Source organism: Emys orbicularis, chromosome 7, assembly GCF_028017835.1.
Source record: "Emys orbicularis isolate rEmyOrb1 chromosome 7, rEmyOrb1.hap1, whole genome shotgun sequence".
Taxonomy (NCBI): Eukaryota; Metazoa; Chordata; order Testudines; family Emydidae; genus Emys; species Emys orbicularis.
Genome location: NC_088689.1, coordinates 11,773,608 through 11,793,961, shown reverse-complemented (window position 1 = coordinate 11,793,961; position 20,354 = coordinate 11,773,608). Strand labels below are relative to the sequence as shown.

Below are 20,354 nucleotides of genomic sequence, written 5' to 3'. Positions count from 1 at the left end.
CTCAGATAAAGAGGATCCTATTAAAATGGATTCATAGCTTTAAATGCCTTTGAATTACACTCCACGGCAAAAAAAAGTTCTTAAAGAACTAGTTTTAAGCAACATACAATTTGCAATGTTTGGTGATTAACTACAATTTATATTAAGAGAATAATAATTGTGTGCTGCAACGTAACCCTGAGGCCTTTGTCAGGAATAGGTTTAAAAGAAAATTTCTCCACGACATTTTATCTTGCATAGTTTGGGGATTTAATATATTTATCTTTATAGATTATTATTGCTGCAACTGTATTCATATACTAGGAATTTAGTGCACTCTAATGCACTCCTACTGATGGCTGACATTGAAATGCTTTTTTCCCTGCACCATATATATTTTCCCTTCCATATCAAACTCTTACCATACAAGAAACTTTTATTATCAGTTATTACATTTACTAGTTAAAGACAAGTAGTAATAGAGCCCATTGGAATACAATTTGTTCTGTGTAACTATATGGCAGGACAGACCACTACTGAAGTAAGTTCCTGATTACAAAGATAAAAGGGATTCTAAGGCTATGTTTATACTATGCGGGATCGACACTCTGGTGATCGATACATTGGGGGTCGATTAAGTGGGTCTAGTGAAGACCCGCTAAATCGACGGCAGAGTGTCTCCCGTTGACACAGCGCAGTTTAGACACTGCAGTAAATCGACCTAAGCTACGTCGTCTCCAGTTACACTGTTCACGTAGCTGGAGTTGTGTAATTTAGGTCGACTTACTGTGGTAGTGTAGACATAGCCTAAGAGATGATGCAGGATATTAATTTGATAGGAATGCTTTATAGGAACCAATTGAAACTGTGTCTCATTAATAAAATCCACACACTGTGTTTGAGGGAAGTTTGTTTTCAAGTAATAATCTCAGCACAGGGAATTTTCTGAGGATTAATTACTGGCTATGCTTAATCTCATCCACATCTCCTGGCTTTGGGAATTGTTCTACATGTCAGTTTTTATGACTTAAGTGGTGGGTTTACCCCCAAATTTCAGCTAAACGAAACTTCTCTACCATACCTTTCACATGCCAATCTGAGCATTTCCTTTTTTGTTTCTTATTTTAACTTAGGTAAACTATAGACAAAGCATAGACAAGCTGAAGTACAGCTCTGTTACCAGCACTCCACAAATCATTCAAGCCAAAATAAACTCACAACAGCTCAGTGATGTAAGTCCTGCTGCCATTGACCATCTCTGTTTATTAGCGATAAGAAAATATTTAATTTCCTAATGTTCTCACTGCATATATGTTTTCTTTCTTGTTGATAATAGTTGATAGGTAGGTTTACAACTAAAACCATAGAAAATGAATGAAATTGCTTTCCAGGCCAAGTGGCCACATCAGTAGATCAAGAAATATGAAATTCTTTCTTGAACTTTGAGACGTTATATAACTTCAGTTTCTAGCTATTTGATTTGTTAATACTTGTTTTTATTGGAATTGTCCTACAGGCCTATGTACATTATACCATTTACTTGAGGGGAAAGTTATATTTGCCTTTTCTTCTTATTTCCAATTTTGTTTAGTTATTACAGACTTATATTATGGCCCCTAACACATTAAAACAAACAATAATCACTTAAAGTTAGATGGAATTACATTTGGTTTATTGAAGGTAATTTGTTTCAATGTCTGTGACAGTTGACTTACCGAGCCCAGTATGAGAAAACCAAAATGAATTACACTCTACCACAGGACGTTCCTCAGTTAGTCAAGGCGAAAGCCAACGCTGAGCTATACAGTGAGGTAAGCAAAGTGACTTGCAAATGTAGATCTATGTATTGTCCTCAAATATGAGCAATAATGAACACATGGATGCTGAGACTGTTCAGGAAGAACTAGGCATCTCTGTTCTGCCTTTATTCAACAATCTGAGACAAAGTTATCCAAATTAGTAGGGATAAAATGTGAAGCACAACCTTGGAATTTGTTCTGAGATCTCATGAAATGACTTGAATTTGACTAGCAGATTAAATGTCCACACCACAAAACTGACCACCCAAATTAGTGCTCATTGGATGTATTACTCTTCTGGCAGGGCCAGTGCAAAGACCAAGGATTTAGATCTTGATCCAAAGCCCACTGAAGTCAGGGGAAAGGCTTTCATTGATTGCATCGGGCTTTGGATCAAGTGCCACTGTTGCCAACTCTCATGATTTATCACAATATTTGGTGCTTTACTTAAAGCCGCAACTCTTGGAATCAGACAGAAGACAATTACCCCCCACCCTGTACATTTATTATTTGCTACAAATCTCATTACTTTTAAGCCAATCTCGTGGCAATTCTGCAAGTCCTTAATGGGGATTTCGCACTCCATTGTGCTTCTTCCAATTCAAGGCGGAGGCGTATTGGTGGAACAATGTGGGAAGATGCATAGTGCCCGTGATGTACAGTTATTATCTCTATTGTTGTGATGGTCATGCCCAGAGGCCCCAACCAGAATTAGCCCCATTGTGGTAGGCGGTGTACAAACACAGAGGTAAAGATGGCCTCTGGTCCAAAGAATTTTGGGTGGGATTTTCAAAAGCAGCTGAGTGAATTGGGCACCTGACTTCCATTGGCTCTCAATCGAAGTTGGGCCCCTGGCTCTTTTAGGCACTTCAAAAATCCCACCCTTACGATCTAAGAACTCCTGCCACCTGCTCTGTGCATAATTGGGGACCACAAGCTCCAGGAATGTTAAATCTGGCCTCTTCCAGAATAAATTATTTAACATAAAATAATAGTAAATAAATATATTATATTTAACTGAGTATATTATATTTTTGTTTAGTTCCTCACGATTTTCCATGGTTGCTTTAGCTGTTTAGGCAGGTATATTCATGTTAGTGACATGCTGTTGTATTTCCGTTCTCAGATTAAGTACAAAGAAGGTTGGGAGAAGACCAAGGGTCGGGGCTTTGAAATGAATCTGGATTCCATGTCTTTACTTGCTGCCAAAGCCTCAAGGGATCTTGCCAGTGATGTAGGTTGTATTTAATTAACTAGGAAGTCAGCAATAGCATAGGGAAATAAATATGTTGTTTCACCTGGGTTTTTAAGCCCTGAATTTTACCGTTGTACATTCATCTTTCTCGACGGTTGATGAACTCTAGGAAAATTTGTTCAGAATAATTTCTATAGGCAACCAGCCCCACTCTCCGAAAAATTGCTTATTTTTTGTGTGTATATAAAGAAATAAAATTAGAAAAAGAGCAGTAGCTCCATGTCCATGTTGTAAAATTCAGCATTTTGAATTAATTAGACCAACACAAACCTCACCACCTCCAATGCAAGTACAAGGCGTGCTTCTTTGATTTGCCTTCTTTAACATAAACACATAGCAGCATGTATATTTAAAAAAAAATCCTAAAAACAAAACCCTACCAAAACAAACCGCTACTCTGCATGCATCATTCTTTCCCCTGTGGAGAGGTTGAGGGAGAGAATAATCATGTATGAGAACGGTTAGTCAAGTTGCTTAATGAATTATTGGAAGGCACTCAGATATTACACTGCTGAGGGCAATATAACAACCTATAGAATAGAAGCTGTTTATGTTAAAATGGGTCAACCCCCGAAGACCTTGCTCAGTTTTTGTTTAGAACCCCATTACATATTTTGCTCAATAAGAACATCAGGATTCAATCCAACACATTTTTCTCAAAAACAAAAGAATGATTTAGCTGTTTCAAAGGTTTTATATCTAGAAAAATATCCATGCGAGGAAAGGCTTAGCCCTTCTAATAGGTTAAAGAAGACACAACTAAGGCCAACCTGATTGCCCTTCAGAATTCATAAGCATATTTGAGAGCTCTGAATTGGCTACCAGGCCCTGCACTCAAATGGCCCGTCCCTAAACATACTGCATATCTTTGTGGCAATTGGAAAATGGTCTGTTGTTTACAATAAATTATTTTCCTCTTCAAAGATTAAATACAAAGAAGAATATGAAAAGACAAAAGGCAAAGCAATTGGAAACAAAGATTCAAGACTTCTGCACTCTTTGCAAGTGGCCAAGATGAGTAGTGAGGTAAATGATTGATTTCTCTTACTTAAAAGATGTTTTTCATCATTATACTATTTTGCTAGTTTAGGGTTGGAGCTCTTGAACACTGCATTGTTGGTATTGATCTTATTTTCAGAAGAGGAAAGCACATTGAACCCTATCTTGAAAAAACAAACTAAACAAAAACAAAAAAACAAAACCCATAGACTTTGCAAAGAGTTGCAAGATAAAAGAACAGAGTGAAGTGAGCTGGACCGTGTTATGGATCCATGAGAGGAATTGCCAGTGGAACCTGCAAATCGATGGTCCCATTTTGGGGCTACAGTGTGGCCCCTTTTGAAACCTCAGTCCTACAAGTCTTTGCCTAATATGCAGCAGGATGGGCAAGTTTATTTCACTCTATCGCAAATGATGATGGAGGCTAAGTATAGGTTTTGTGGATAAATAATGCCTGATTATACAGTGATATCAAATAAAGTACTTATAAGCCATTGCTTTCTTTCTTGTTTCTCTTAAAGTAAAGGTGAATGTATTGTTCCTTTATATCCTAGATTGCTTATAAAAAAGGTTTTGAGGAGAGTAAGAGACATTTCCATTTGCCCATGGACATGGTAAACCTGAAGCATGCCAAGAAAGCCCAGGCTTTGGCTAGTGACCTTGAATATAGGAAGAAACTCCACGAGTACACAGTGGTTCCAGAAGACATGAAGACAAAGTGGGCCAAGAAGGCCTATGGACTTCAGAGTGAGGTAAGGTCAGACACCCCCATTTTAAATGTTGCTGCAGGTTGAGGGTTGAAGAGTTATCAGGATATATTAGGTGATCAAAATGACTTAATATTCCTTAGCACTTATATATCTGTTTTCATCTTCAAAATGTCTCTTCACAAATGCAGAACTGGCAAGTATGCATACTTTAACTGTCAGACTTTAGACTCAGTCTAAAACATTTGTTTCCCTCTGTAGCTGCAGTACAGGGCAGATCTGACATGGATGAAAGGAGTTGGATGGATGACAGAAGGGAGTGTTAATATAGAACAAGCCAAAAAAGCAGGAGATCTTGTTAGCGAGGTGAGCTGCACTTTCTGGCTGTTTTTCTGACTGGAAGGTTGAAGCCTGGTTGGCCAGGAGTATAGATGCTGTATGTGTAATGGATTGGGAGACTCAAGTATATTGGAAATTTGAGATATGTCTGAGCTGATGGGGATGGTGCATGTGTGGCAAGGCGGTTTGGGAGATTTTGGGTTGCGGTTTGGGAAATATTTGCCCATCATGCAACTATACTCTTCTTCCCTGGAACTTAGTATTCGCGTTACAGGGCTCTCAGACAGATCTCTGTGTAATCATAATTGTTCCCTCCTACCCTTCTCCATCTGCCTGCACCTTTAGCACTGGGAAACAATGGGATTTGCTGTTTTATTTTGTTTAGGCTGTTTTTCAAATCCTAGTAAAGCGAGGAGCTAAAACAGGGCACACAGACTTTTAAGTGACATAAATGAAAAAGTAGATGTTTCACAACCTTGTTTGAAACTTCCTTGCTCTATGGCCAGTCAGGACTGAACTTGCTCTGAGTCCTTGCTGACAGCACTAGCTTGCAGCGCTCTTCATTTCTTTTCTTTAGTTCATTCCTGGCCTACCATTGCCATTAACCTCATGGGAATACACTTTCTCAACCTTCTCGCTCCAGTCTAGTGGTAGCGTTGGTGACAGTAAAGCAGGAGGATAGAAAGAAGAAACAATTAGGAGAAGTTTGAAGAGGAAAAGGAAGGAAAAGAAACCTGTTAGAGTTACTGGAAATCACATACTCTGATACCGTAGGCCTTTGACATCCAACTCTTTACTCCCAAAAATGAAAAATAAATATCAGAACCAAGGGAAGAAGCAACAGCTCAGATCCAATATCTTACTAGAGATGGACTGACATTTACTGCTGTGGCTTGCAATAGTAATGATCACTGCCACAAATATTTAATTTGTGGTGATCTGCCTGACACTAACCTCCTAAGATGAAAGCCCGTATATATTATTTTAAATATTTCTATTTCCAATGAGAAGCTGGCATTTTGTCATTTACTTGCAGAATGTCATTATGTTATGTTGCATACAATTGTGACAAAACCACACTGTTCTTAATCTGCCTCCGTCCCCTCTAAATTCTAAATACAAAGCAAAATGAGCACCTCTTTGAAGCAGAGCATGCTTTTTTAACTTCTGTTTTGTGTGCAGCCGGGAAAGTCCCAGTGTGAACTGATCTGTTCACCTATCAGTTCAAACAGTGGCTTCCACTGCCGAAATGTGATGTAATAGAAACACTCACATATACCCCTGCAACATGGAATGGTTGGTTTGATTGCTGAATCGTTAGATTAATAAACAGTCAATAAAAGTACATAAGAAGAGTTTGCCTGGTCTCCCCATCATACGCTGTCTTGAAATAGTTATGATGTATTTTCTTATACTGTCTCAAAAGCAGACATTAATTTGTTATTTGCTCTGAAAGGAACACTACACCAGACTCGATTGTTGAGATGAATTCAGAATAGACTTGATCCAAAGGTCAATAGGAGTCTTTCTAATGGCTTCAGTGGACCTTGGATCAGGCCATTAAGGAATATTATGGTGTATTAATCAGAAGGACAGTCTTAATCATGCAAGGTGAAACTTTGGTTCCTTGCACAAAACCTCTGCAAAAGGGCTCACTGTCGGATACTAATGCACAGGGCTGGGCAGAATGGAATGCTCCTTCTGACACCCAAACCTAGAACCTGCCTGTGGGGCACCTACAGCTGCCACTACAGACAAGCCTCCGTAGTTAGCATCCAGTTGATATTGGAGAAAAGTGCCAGGGTAATATCTTGAATTGTCACAAGGTTCAATATGATATATAGGGGAAAGTTTGTATCAGGAGGGCTAAAATATGTCCTCTGTGCTCTTTGTTAAATAGTACAGCAGCATTAAGCTCTTCCATAATCTAACAAACTACAAAAGGAACAACAGAAACTTGAGTTTGAAAAGGTTTATATCGTAAAATGTGGTGGTAACATGCACTGGGGGGCTCAGGCAATGGGTAATGGCATGCAGAGCCTTTAAACTTCTCTGTTACTGGTTCAAATCCAGGCCAGGAAGGTTGGTCATTGGTCAGTGTGAAACAAGAAAGAGATCTAGGTCATACAGTCAGCATATCTGGCATTAATTAGTATGCATGTTTTCAGTCTCAGCAGAGAGAACATTGATTGGGCATGCATATGGCATTGCTCTCAGCACTAGCAGTCATCTTGCCGGTTCAGGTTCCGAGAGGATAGACTGTGGAAGCTTACAATGCTGATACCTGTGCTCTAAACAAAAGACGTCAGTTTCCAGAACTCTCAGTTTTCCCCTTTTGAAAAGCACTGAATTCACTTGGGAAAATAAATGTGATAATTTCTGAATGCCTTTTTTTTTTTTTTTTTTAAATCAGAGAAAGTACAGACAGAAAGCCGATGCTCTAAAGTTCACCAGTGTGGCCGACAGTTCCCAGATCAAACACGCGAAGAAAAGCCAGGAACTGCAGAGTGATGTGAGTCCTCACTGATGCTTTATCATTAACTTGGTAATTCTTGGGGACAGATGGGAACCACTGAAAAAGAAATTGGCTTCAGTTCTGAATCTTGCCATGGCTTTAAATAACTTTGAGCTTTACTTCTTAAATCTTTTATTTTTTTTTAAACTTTCCCCTGCTTCACAGCTAGAAACCTTTAAACTTGATAGGGAACAGATATATGCAAAGCCTCAGACTTCAGATACTATGGTGATAAGGGCCATATAGGCATCTGGATAGACGGATAGAGACAAAACCAGATCCTTTACAACTTCTGCATTTGGCATGGACCTCTGCTGTTTTTCTTTCCTCAGTGAGACTATTCTGCCTGTCTCACTCAGATCCTTAACTATACCTAGTGCACTTAAGACTGCATCTTTTTGAGCACAAATGCTTAAGCTATTTTTAGGGAAATAAAGCTTTTCTCAAGGTGACTATTTTTTCCCCCCCAATCTCCTTTCCTTCCTTAGATGTGAGAAATAGAGCAAGGACCCTGTCAGCTGGTATCTGTGACCTCCTGGCTGTGGTGAAGGCCCAGCTGGACCACAACCAGTTTTTAATTTTTCAAAACAAGGGACACCTGTTGTTAAATGTACTGATCACCTAATTTAGTGAGAGTGGTAACTGCTGATAGTGAGATATGTTACATGTTGTGACTTGAACTGAGGACACTGGCAGCTGTCCAGGTATTGCGTGAGCAACACTTAATCCTCAGTTGGTTGGTCTTTCCTAGACAGCTGCCTTCTTTCCTTTTTTGTTCATCTGTGTTTTAATATGTAACCCTTCTGCCAGTGGAGCCGGCAGCAACCAGGGCTGGGTTCAATATCTAGGGGTTCCTTTTCAACAATACAACACGGAACCGGCTCAAGCCCCCACCCAGTAACCTGGGAAAATTACACACCACCGCTGGGCGCCTCTGAGAAGCAATACTTCCCCACTCGCATGCACAGAGTCTGAGTGTAGAAAAGAAACTTTTAATGAAAGACGGGACGTCTCTGGACATTAATTAGGGAAAATTGCTACAAGCAGGATTCATAAGCGTAAAACTGTGAGCAGGACGCCCAACCCAGAGTGTGTGGGGCAGAGCCTTCCGCCTCATGTTCCTCAGTTTTACAACCAAAAGTTCCTTTTCTGTGCCCCTCTCTGCTCCCTCACCATACCCCACTCACAGCGGTTGTCCTTGGTCAGTGAGGATCCAGGGTTGAGAGGTGCATCTGTGTGAGGTCACTTCCCACCCGGGGAAGAAGGCACTTGGCTTGCTCTGCCATTTGAGCTCTTGCTTTAGCTGGCTGCCCCGCCAGCCATGGTTCCTCTCTGCTGGCTACCCTGCTAGCCGCTCGTTCCACTCCCGCCGGCCGCTCCCACTGGCCGACTGTCAGTTACCTTCTGCTGGCACCTGCCTCTCTGCTATGACCTCTGCAGGTCAGTCTCTTAGTGATTTTCAATTTTTAGCAGGTGGGGCAGAAACGCTGTCCCACCACGAGTGATTTCAGCTCTCATTTAAGCACTTAAAATGCCAAAGGCTCCTAATGGAGCCTATTTAGCTCTATCTTTGAACAGTGGGGAGGAACAGGTTAAACCAGACCAGGGGATCCTTAGAGAAGAGTCCACACCTACTGGCTGGGACGCCAAACCTCCACACCCCCACACCCCCACACCTCTTACTTTTCATTCCCCCTGCTTTCAATACTAAAGTGATTTACAGAAGCACATAAGAATGGCCATACTGAGTCAGACCAAAGGTCCGTCTAGCCCAGTATCCTGTCTTCCGACAGTGGCCAGTGCCAGGTGCCCCAGAGGGAAGGAACAGAACAGGTAATCATCAAGTGATCCATTCCCTGTCGCGCATTCTCAGCTTCTGGCAAACAGAAGTTAGGGACACCATCCCAAAACCAGCCAAAGTTGATCACTTTGAGCAACACAGCTCTATCTTCTGGATATCTTGGCAGAGGTGGTGTGTTCATGTAAATACAGTTTGCTCCTGAAGCCTCTGCCCCTCCCAGCTAGCTGTCAGGGGAGAACTCATTCAGATCCTGCTTACAAATACTTGGCACTTGCATTTTTGCATCCATATAGCTCAAACCTCTTTAAAAAGTTGGTTTTAAAAGTGAATCAGAAAAGCACGTAGGTCTCCTGAGTCTCTTCTCTTTTGTCTTATCCACTAGATTACTCTGCCTCCCTATAGCTATAAAGAATATATCTTGAGGCAAGTTTGGTAGCCCTGGAGTTAGGGTTCTGTGCCACTTTGTGGGAGACACAACTCCCCCCCCCTTTTAATCTCAATGAGATGCAGGATGTTGAGCCTTTAAGCAAAATGTAGCTCTGAATGCAGCAACCTTCTAGTCAATCCACGAGCAACTTCAATGGGTTCTGAAGTAGAGTGTCTCATCCTGGAACGTACGCGCCGTTAGAAATGCACTGAGATGTAAAATGGAGGTGGCTGCTGCTTCAGACCATTAAAGATCCTTGGCACTTTCATTTAAAGCAGGGGTGTTAGCCCTGGCCAAATTATAATGTGGTTAATTATATCCAGCTCACATAAATACCCCCTGCAGATTTAGTTGCATTCTGTATTCTTTTTCATTTCCTGCCCTAAAATGTAGCATTGCTGTGTGCTATTAAACAACTTAACTCATTCCATGACAGAGGCAGCTACATTTCCATGATAGATGAAGTAATGTCTTGTGTAAACTTTGTACAGAACATTAGTTTGTATCAGCTTGTATGTCTATTGAAATAAAGTACTTTGGGATGAATAGCGCTGTATAAATATATCATTATCCCTCCCTCTTTGGCTAAGGAAGACCAATGAGGCACAGGAAATTGAGGAAAGGTAGTATAGATCAGGGTAAAATAGAGAATCCCAATAAAAGGGTGTTTATTATTTTATCAAGTGTGTGTGTTTTATATCGCATCACTGACAATTAATAATAAATGAATTGGCTAACCTGGAATTGATTTAGGCTTTATGGGAGAACATCTCAATTCAGGTTTTGGAAAAAGGACCCTGATTTTAAAGACTAAATCATCAAGTAAATTTCCCTTTAAATATTCTTGCCTGTTTCTTCCCATAGACTCAATTGTCATTTGAAATTGAACATAACCTGATGCTACTGACATTATTTGTTTTGTTTTCTATGGACAGGTTGCATACAAGTCGGGAAAAGAGCAGTTTCTTCATCATTACACCATCAGCAAAGACGAACCTCTCTTCATACAGGCCAGAGCAAATGCTGCAAATATTAGTGAGGTGCTGTATGGTTGGGGCTGGGCACCACCCCTTTAACTTATCAAATGGTATTTACTGCTGTTGAAATAATTGCTCTATAGTTAATAGAAGGACATTTCCCTTAAGCTGATCTGAATGTTTAAATTCAAAAACTTCAGAACCAAATTATTTGCTTTTGCTTGAATACCTGGCTGGTCCCAGTACTGCTCTGAAGGCTCCAATCCTTCAAAGTCTTTAACACATTCTCAACTTACTCATGTGAGTAGTCTCACTAGTTTTAGTGGCACATGAATAGTTCCTTTCAAATCAATGGGGGGCGATTTGTGGAGGAAATATTACTCAGTGTGAGTAAAGGTATCCGAATCAGGCCCTTAAACTAAGTCGTTTGGGACAGGGGCCGTCTCTGACTACCATACTGGAGCTACAATCTTATATGGATCTCTGTGTGCTACTGTAATGCAAATTGATAATAAAGTTAGTGTTGTTACTGATATCTCTTTAGAAATTGTACAAGAGTAGCTGGGAGAAGCAGAAGGAAAAAGGATTTGAACTTCGTCTTGATGCACTGTCTTTCTTGACAGCTAAGGCAAAGAGGGATCTGGCAAGTGATGTGAGTATAGATTCTAATTAGATGGTATTCCATAATTAACCTGATGGTTTGTTGTAGAAAAATATAAACCTTCTCAACAAACCTGACCATGCAACCTCTTCCCCAGCTCCTTCTAGCCCTTAGGGTGAATGTTCAGAACCAGAAACTGACCAAAAATTTGCAAGTGGCACTGCAGAATAATGCATCTAAGTCACTGGTCTGGCCAATAAGCCAGAAAATTTCTGGGAGAGAGAGGCTGTTTTTCAAAGAAATAAAGATTATTTTCGCTGAATTTTTTATCTTTTTAGATTATGACATGTAATATTGAAAAACAGCTTCCTCTTTTAGGTAAGCCTAAAGCCACTCTGATTTCCTTTTGGAAACAGACATGTTGATTACTTGCATGGAAAGCTCACAAGCCTTAGAGACTAGATCTTGCTCCGTTTTCTTTCCTGTGCTACTGTGAAATCATAGGTATCTCAAAATATAATTGTCATTGGGAATCATCATTCATAGAAACATAGAATATCAGGGTTGGAAGGGACCTCAGGAGGTCATCTAGTCCAACCCCCTGCTCAAAGCAGGACCAATCCCCAACTAAAGCATCCCAGCCAGGGCTTTGTCAAGCCTGATCTTAAAAAAAACTCTAAGGAAGGAGATTCCTTAGAGTAATCCCTAGGTAACCCATTCCAGTGCTTCACCACCCTCCTAGTGAAAAAGTTTTTCCTAATATCCAACCTAAACCTCCCCCACTGCAACTTGAGACCATTACTCCTTGTTCTGTCATCTGGTACCACTGAGAACAGTCTAGATCCATCCTCTTTGGAACCCCCTTTCAGATAGCTGAAAGCAGCTATCAAATCCTCCGTCATTCTTCTCTTCTACAGACTAAACAATCCCAGTTCCCTCAGCCTCTCCTCATAAGTCATGTGCTCCAGCCCCCTAATCATTTTTGTTGCCCTCTGCTGGACTCTTTCCAATTTTTCCACATCCTTCTTGTAGTATGAGGCCCAAAACTGGACACAGTACTCCAGATGAGGCCTCACCAATGTCGAATAGAGGGGAATGATCACGTCCCTCGATCTGCTGGCAGAGCCCCTACTTATACAGCCCAAAATGCCATTAGCCCTCTTGGCAACAAGGGCACACTGATTCGTATCCAGCTTCTCATCCACTGTAACCCCTAGGTCCTTTTCTTCAGAACTGCTGCCTAGCCATTCGGTCCCTAGTCCTCATTGATCTGTTGTGTTTCTAGTGGGATCCTGCAGGGATTGGTTCCTGGTCCTTTGCAATTTAATGTTTTTGTCAATGACCTGGAAGAAAATATACAATCATCACTGATAAAGTTAGTATATGAAACAAAAATTGGGGCAGTGGTAAATAATGAAGGGGACAGGTCACTGATACAGAGCGATCTAAATGGGTAAGTGATTTACCCACTCCAACAATATGTGTTTTAATACCACTAAATGTAAATGTATACACATAGGAAGAAAGAATGTAGGCCATATTTACAGGATGAGTAACTCTATCCTGGGAAACTGTGATTCTGAAAAAGAGTTGGGGGTCATGGTGGATAATCAGCTGAACATCAGCTCCCAGTTCAACATTATGGCCGAAAGAGCTAACCCGATCCTTGGATGCATAAACAAGGGGATCTCAAGTAGGTGTGTAAGCGGGTGCAGACTCACCCCTGCGGCGCCTCCTGCTGGTTGTCCTCGGGAGTTAGCATCCAGCCTCTGGAGTGCCCTCTTCAGGCTGGTGTCTCGCTGCCACTACTGGCCCCCGTGTCCCTCTCAGGACCCTTTAACTGGGTGCTGCTCCCTGGCAGTACCCCCACAGTTCTGGGTCTCCCCCTCCCAGGGGAACCCCCACCCACTATTCCCACTTCGCCTCAGTCTTTGCTACTGCCCAGTCTCCATCTCGCCCCCGTTCACTGGGGCAGACTGCAGTATAAGCCACTCATCACAGGCAAAGGGGTTCGGACCTGCTGCCTCTGCGTACCCATGGGCTTCCCCATTGCAACCCTGCACCTATTTGGCCTATAGTCAGACCTGCAGCCTGGGGCTTTCCAGGCTGGAGCTCCCAGCTCCCCTGGCCCTTCCCCAGCCCTGCTCCCAATCTAGGTGTCTTGCTTAGGTCCCTGCAGCCAGGCCCTTCTCCCTCTACATACAGAGGGAGACTAACAGGGCTCCTGGCACACTGCCTCTTATAGGGGCCAGCTGGGCCTGATTGGGGCATGGCCACAGCTGAGCCTACTTTCCCCAATCAGCCCAGGCTTCTTGCCCCAGCCCCAGCCCTCTCCTGGGCTGTTTTAAACCCCTCAGGGCAGGAGCGGGTAACCACCCCGCTACAAGGTGTAGAGAGGTTATTTTTACCTCTATCTTTGGCACTGGTGCAATCGCTGCTGGAATACTGTGTCCAGTTCTGGTGTCCATAATTCAAGAAGGATGTTGACAAATTGGGGAGGGTTCAAAGAAGAGCCTCAAAAATGATTAAAGGATTAGAAATCGTGCCTTATTGTGATCGATTGTGCTCTTTCAGTCTATTTACCTTAACACAGGGAAGGTTAAGAGAGGACAAGTACAGTCTGTAGGTATCTACATGGGGAACAAATATTTATAATGGGCTCTTCAGTCTAGCAGAGAAAGGTGTAACATGATCCAATGACTGGAAGTTGAAGCTAGACAAATTCAAACTGGAAACAAGGCATGAATTTTTAACAGCGAGAGTAGTTAACCATTGGAAAAACTTCCCAATTATCATGGTGGATTCTCCATCGCTGGTAATTTTTAAGTCAAAACTGCATGCTTTTCTAAAAGATCTGCTGTAGGAATTATTTTGGGGAAGTTCTATGGTCCTTTATGGCCTTGGAATCTATGAATCTTTGAGGAGAGTTCAGTTTCCAAATGTGGATCTCACTACTGTAGTGTTTCTACCAGAGACGGAAAGGCAAATGCATTTTGGGAGAACCTGAATAATGGCAAAAATGAAATGCCGTCTTTACTTTAAGTTACCATTTGATTGTTAATAAATGGCTACAGCCCAGCTGCATCTCTTTGTATCTATGATCCATTTTTTCTTCTTCACAGATAAAGTATAAGGAAAGTTATGAGAAGACCAAGGGTAAATTGATTGGAGTGAAAGACGTGAAAGCAGACTCACAGATAGCGCATTCTCTCCAAATGTCCAAGTTACAGAGTGATCTGGAGTATAAGAAGGCATCTGAGGACACAAAGTCTCAGTTTCATGTCTCCATGGATATGATAAACCTTGTCCATGCCAAAAAGGCTCAGAATTTGATCACAGATAGAGGATATAAGACAACCCTGCATTGTTATACTGCTCTGCCTACTGACATGAAAGTGGAATGGGCCAAGAAGGCCTATGGTTTGCAAAGTGATGTAAGTTCACAATCTCATACATTGCTTAACTGTTTTATTCCGCTCTTTCAGATGGTTAGGACTTAAATGAATTTCTATAGCTCATGAATTAAAATCTAGGTTTATACATTTAGGACCAGAAAAATATACCTTATACATTGACAAAATCCATTTAGAACATAAGAACATTTGAATAAATGAAACTTTTTGTCATGGACAAATGTTTTTTTGGATCTGAAAATGGAGTCCTTAGAATCAGCACATATTTGCCCGGTTCAGTATGTCAAGTCTTTGTGCTTGCATAGCATCTTGCAGACATTAATTAATCCTCAGGAATCTCCCGTGAGGTTTATTATTCACCTTTTGCAAACAGGTAAACTGAGGTAGAAAGAGGCTAAATAATTTGCCCAAGATGATGACTGAGGATTGGTCCTGCTTTGAGCAGGGGGTTGGACTAGATGACCTAGTGAGGTCCCTTCCAACCCTGAAATTCTATGAATGATTTCTATGAATGATTTCAATGACAGAATCAATTACAGAACCCAAGAGTCCAGAGTCCGGTCTCTTGCTTTAACCACTAGAGACACTGCCTCCTTTATGTGAAAGTGATATGTGTTTGCTGTAAGACAGACTTGCCTCTTTAATGAGTGAGGCTGGGCTTTTTCAAAGGCAACTAAGGGAATTAGGTGCCCAAATCTCCTGCAATTTGGTGTGAGTTATGGGCCTAACTCCCTTAGGCTCATTTGAAAATTGCAGCTTTGATGACTGTCTATTTTGTTGCTTGGGGGCAGGATGGTGAGAAGCGGGGGCTTGGTCTCTCGTTGTAATTGCTGAATAGAAAAATGTCACCAGTGTTAGGGGAAAGTGTTCATTTAAACACTCTTCACCGTTCAAGGTCCTTGGACGATATCAGCTGAGACCATTTCCCCTCATTGTGACATTTTAAGTGTTACAAGAAATCCTCTGAAACAGATCTATACTCTCAGAATCCTCATTGTCTCTGCAGTGTCCTTTTAAACAAAGAATATCCAGGAAGACACTGCATACGATGAAACAAGCCTACTTTTTGTATTCAGAGTAAGAATTGAAGATGACAGTGAGGGAACAGGCCAACCTTTTTAAAAGATTGCCTTGCAAAGCATACAGCAGAACTGATAATAGATGGTTATACTGCCGTCTCTCTGTATTTTTTTGTTTTACCTGCAATTGCGCAGCCGTGGATAAAACAAAAGCAGGCACTAATTTGACTCAGTTGGTGTTCCCGATATGTCTGAATCCTCTAATGGCACTTTAAATGTATGAGCACCAACAATGGGGCATTTTTTCCCTTTGTCAGAACCAATACAGAGCAGATTTGAACTGGATGAAAGGAGTTGGATGGATAGCTACTGGGTCATTAAATGTGGAGCAGGCTAAGAAGGCAGGAGAACTCATTAGCGAGGTGAGATTTCATGACAGCATGTAACAGAACTTGCTGCATAATGTGTGCAAAATGTCTGTATAAAATTAAAATAATTTCCACTCAAAGGGGAAAGAAAAAGGCATACCACATGAAAGCCCTCAAAACCAGGAATAGGACTGGTAATTAGAGGGAAACCAGATACCAAACACACACCAGTAGGAGTCCATCTAGCCTTTGCAAAAACAAAGCAGGTGACAAATGATATTATGAATAATAATGACAATCAAACAGTGCTCAATTGCTACCTACTAGCCTACCTTTTTAATGAAGCAAAACAGGAGAGATGATGAAAAGATGCACTTATTGCACCCAGAGCCTCCTTTTGTACACGTTCTTTCTTTCTCTCTTTTTTGTATATATTCACATCGGACCTGGACATCCACGTGGATCTCTCTCGATCCAGCTGTCTGTCTCTGTGGATTCTGATCCTTATTATCCCCATGACTCCCACATTACCCACTCAAAAAGAATGCTCTTTAGATGAGCTCAAGAATCCTTTGTGCCTGTTTTTGCAGTCCTTCAAAGGAGCCACTGGGGCAGAATCAGTTCAATAGTTTGCAGATTTCTGAAGGAGGGCCTGTTGACCAAATCTTCATCAGTAGAAAACTGAAAGACTTACAACACGTTAGATAGCCAATGGTAAAACCTAGAGGGGTCACCTGTCCACACATTGAGTATAAAGATGCACCAAATAATTTAGCTTTTCAGTTATCCTTTAGTATGTGGCTAAGTGCTGGCAGTATTGACATATTTCCATATAATCTTCAGCAGTAAGAGAAAACAGACTTTTAAAAGACAGTTGACCACATATTCGGCCAGATCCGCTAAAGCCAATGGAACTCTGCCTGTTTATACAAGCTGGGAATCTGGCCCACAAACTTTTAAATCATGCAGATGTCACAAAAATCTGCATTTCATTGTCACTAACTGGACACCACTGTCAGTAGAGAGGCCAGTGTTTCAGTAGGATATGAAGGCTGAACCCCTTGAAGTGGTCCCTGTAGGTGAGGTTTGGCCCACATTGGCAGGATAGTATAGCAAAGTTGCATTGCTACTGCCTATGTTGTGTCTGTTCTGTCTTCGAATACAGAACTTCAGACTCCAAGACTGTTAATCTGGCCTTTTTTATGAACACTAAATAATATTGTTTGTTTATTTAAAAGTCTGACTGCATCTGGCAAGATGGGATTAAAAAGCATCTCCAAGAGCAGTATCTCTCAGCACTTAATTAAATGAATTTCTAGTCAATTACTCTACAGATCTGTTTTCAGTTTAGGACAAATTCTGAACCACCTTCATCTCCATAAAGTCTGTAGGTCTTACAGGTTGTTCATCACTTAAGGATTGGGCCCTGTAGCCTAAAAATTGTGTTAAGGGATGTAACAGGGATAGGGATTTAGACTTGGACATTGAAATCTGAGCAGTTTCTAAAAGAGCCACAAACGCCCCGCTCAGGCAGCAGGACTCTGTGTGGAGTGGAGATAAGACTGAAAATGGAAGTAGTACAGCCTAATGCAGGAAGAGCGGGTGCTGATTTGACTGCTACACGTGTACGGCCTTCAAGGATTGGGCCATATGGACAAAGTGTAAGCTTGACAATATGCAGCCTTCATTTTAATTATTTATATTTCAAGACCTCTCAGAAGATACTATGGGCCCTTTCAAATAAGCGGAATTAATCTCAGCACCTATAAAATATGCAGCAATAATTAAACACAGTATTAGTGATCTCAGTGCAGTTTGCCATGCTCAGGTGTTAGCAGGAAATATAAAACTTCCATCAAGAAGTGTAATCACGGCCTTTTTTAGCGCAGTTCGAGTGGGTACCATTTCTTGCTTAAAGGAACTATAAATAAAAAATGTAATCAATTGTACTGTGTTTGAAGCCACTTAAAAAATGCTTTCTTACCATGGGTCCCAGAGTATTCTAGTAGGCATAATCTGATTTTGAAATGTTTCCTTTATATTTAGGAAGAAATGCTTTAATATTAATCGGTAAATGGCTATTGTTAAATTGAAACAAATATTAATCTGAAAGTACCTAGGACATAAAGATGAGGAAAGAGGAATTATAATTATGTTCACAAATTCACTCTAATCTCGAGCAACCTATGATTTTTCCCTTTCAAATAGCATGAAAGAGCAGCACAAAATTCACAGCTTTGATCTTTTTTCTGCTCAACAGAAGAAGTACCGTCAGCATCCATGTGCTTTGAAGTTTACCAGTATTAAAGACACTCCTGAGATGATCCAGGCTAGAATTAGTTATAACCAGGCTGTGGATGTAAGTTATAATGTATATGCATTATGATTATAAGAGTGGTATCCTCTTTGAACAACCTGACTGAAGAACTGGTTTTCTCTTTCTCTCTCTAAGATTATTCTTGGGAACCATGAAGCTTCTATGTTCTAGTGAGGTGCACCTTACAAAGGGCATGATTTTTACTTAGTATGGAAGTCTTCTACCCACAGAGCTCCCATTGAAGTCAATGGGACTTCCACACACAGAAGGCTTTCTGTACAAAAATATTTTGCAGGAATATGATTTGGGAGTGGGACTGACCTGCCTTCCTTATTTAGAAATTTTTGACCTTTTGAGGTCTAGCACAGAAAAAAAAACATTTGCGTGGTTACTATTTTCAAACCCAGATGTTTTAAATTTTAGATTCTGTTGAGACTTTAGAAACAGAATGTGAAGTGACGTGACAAGACAGAAAAAATAAATTAATAATTTTAGGCTGTCATCCTGCTGAGAGAGAAATCCAGGAGGAGGAACCTAAGAGGTTTTTGGTCTTTATTTTTAGTAGAAGGACTATTTGAAATTGTTGTAGGCTTAACTGAGATAATGTGGAAGTGAATAGTAAAGTCACCCAACAAAGACAAGTTTCAGCCATAAGAGAATGTTTTATTGAGGAGAAAAAACACTTGCGAAAATAGGTATTTTTAAAATCAAGAAAAAGATGACAGACCTTTGTGTAATGCAAATGCTAATGTGATATTCTAGTACCTTTGCCTTTGGTAGACTTAATAAGAATCAAAGTCCTTAATACTAAAGCAGGGTAAATATGAGTTAGCACTCAGTGTCTGCACAATGTTACAGTTACTCCATGTTTGTAGCTGTCAGTGGCTTTCCACTCGGGAGCATCTGCAGAATTGGGCCCCTCTATATCAGTGAACAGCGGGCAGAGTAGAGTATTTGAGGAGCATAGGGGTGCAGTCTAATGGGTCTCAAGCTGTGGACTCCCTAAACACTAGAACAGACAGAAAATTCTATAGGGAAGGCAAGTAGATTGAAAGAGAAGATGGTCCATGAGAGGATCTCACATTTACGAAATGGTCAAAAGCAGTCAAAATGTTGGACAATTGTACTAGTCCTCCCAGTAGGTACATTGTAAAGCTAAATGCAAGGGGAAACTGAGAGGTAAAGTGGAAAAATCTTTCAGAAGGTGTATCTGCACACAAAAGGTTTAGATATACTAAAACATTTATTGTATGCCAAGTATCAGTTCGTTATTTAGAATATGTGTATTGGTAGCACATGTAGTAACAACTGCAGTGTTATCCTACGGAGTTGACTACCCAAACTTTCAATAGTCCATAATTGTCCCATTTTGTTCTATAAAACAGGAGATGGTAAGATGACTGTCTCCATGTGTATTTACTCAGGGTTGACAATCATTTTAAAGAGGTGTGCCAATGGATCCACAAGTCCCAGTGATTTCAATGGGAATTGTAGGTGCCTCAGCCACTCTCAGAATCAGGCCCTTCATAGTTGCAAGTCCTTAATGAATAGCCTGTTAATAATTAGCTATCTCTTTAGTCACATATTAAATTGATAACAGTTTTTTAATATTCAGAAATCTAGGGTCTTACATTGATTTCTTAATATTCAGAAATCTAGGGTCTTACATTGATTTTATACCCACGTGACTTCAGTTTACCCTTCCAGTTTACCCTGCTTGAGAGAAGTATCAGGCCCCAGCTCTTTTCAAGACCTCTCGATGAAAACAGTTGCCTGCATTTATTAGTACTGCTGTTGCTTTTCTGTATTCTTTGCTTTTAATAAACTCAGACCTTATT

General features: G+C 40.8%; 1 protein-coding gene across 1 annotated transcript in view; it reads left to right on the top strand.

The window, feature by feature from the left end:
• NRAP (nebulin related anchoring protein) overlaps positions 1-20,354 on the top strand; it is a 64,078-nt gene that overhangs the window by 24,215 nt on the left and 19,509 nt on the right. The window contains exons 15-26 of the mRNA XM_065407202.1: positions 1,113-1,211; positions 1,686-1,790; positions 2,905-3,012; positions 3,958-4,059; positions 4,587-4,784; positions 5,001-5,105; positions 7,492-7,590; positions 10,757-10,861; positions 11,343-11,450; positions 14,522-14,833; positions 16,149-16,253; positions 18,460-18,558. Of these exons, the coding sequence (XP_065263274.1) occupies positions 1,113-1,211; positions 1,686-1,790; positions 2,905-3,012; positions 3,958-4,059; positions 4,587-4,784; positions 5,001-5,105; positions 7,492-7,590; positions 10,757-10,861; positions 11,343-11,450; positions 14,522-14,833; positions 16,149-16,253; positions 18,460-18,558 (1,545 nt within the window). The remainder of the gene's footprint in view (positions 1-1,112; positions 1,212-1,685; positions 1,791-2,904; positions 3,013-3,957; positions 4,060-4,586; positions 4,785-5,000; positions 5,106-7,491; positions 7,591-10,756; positions 10,862-11,342; positions 11,451-14,521; positions 14,834-16,148; positions 16,254-18,459; positions 18,559-20,354) is intronic.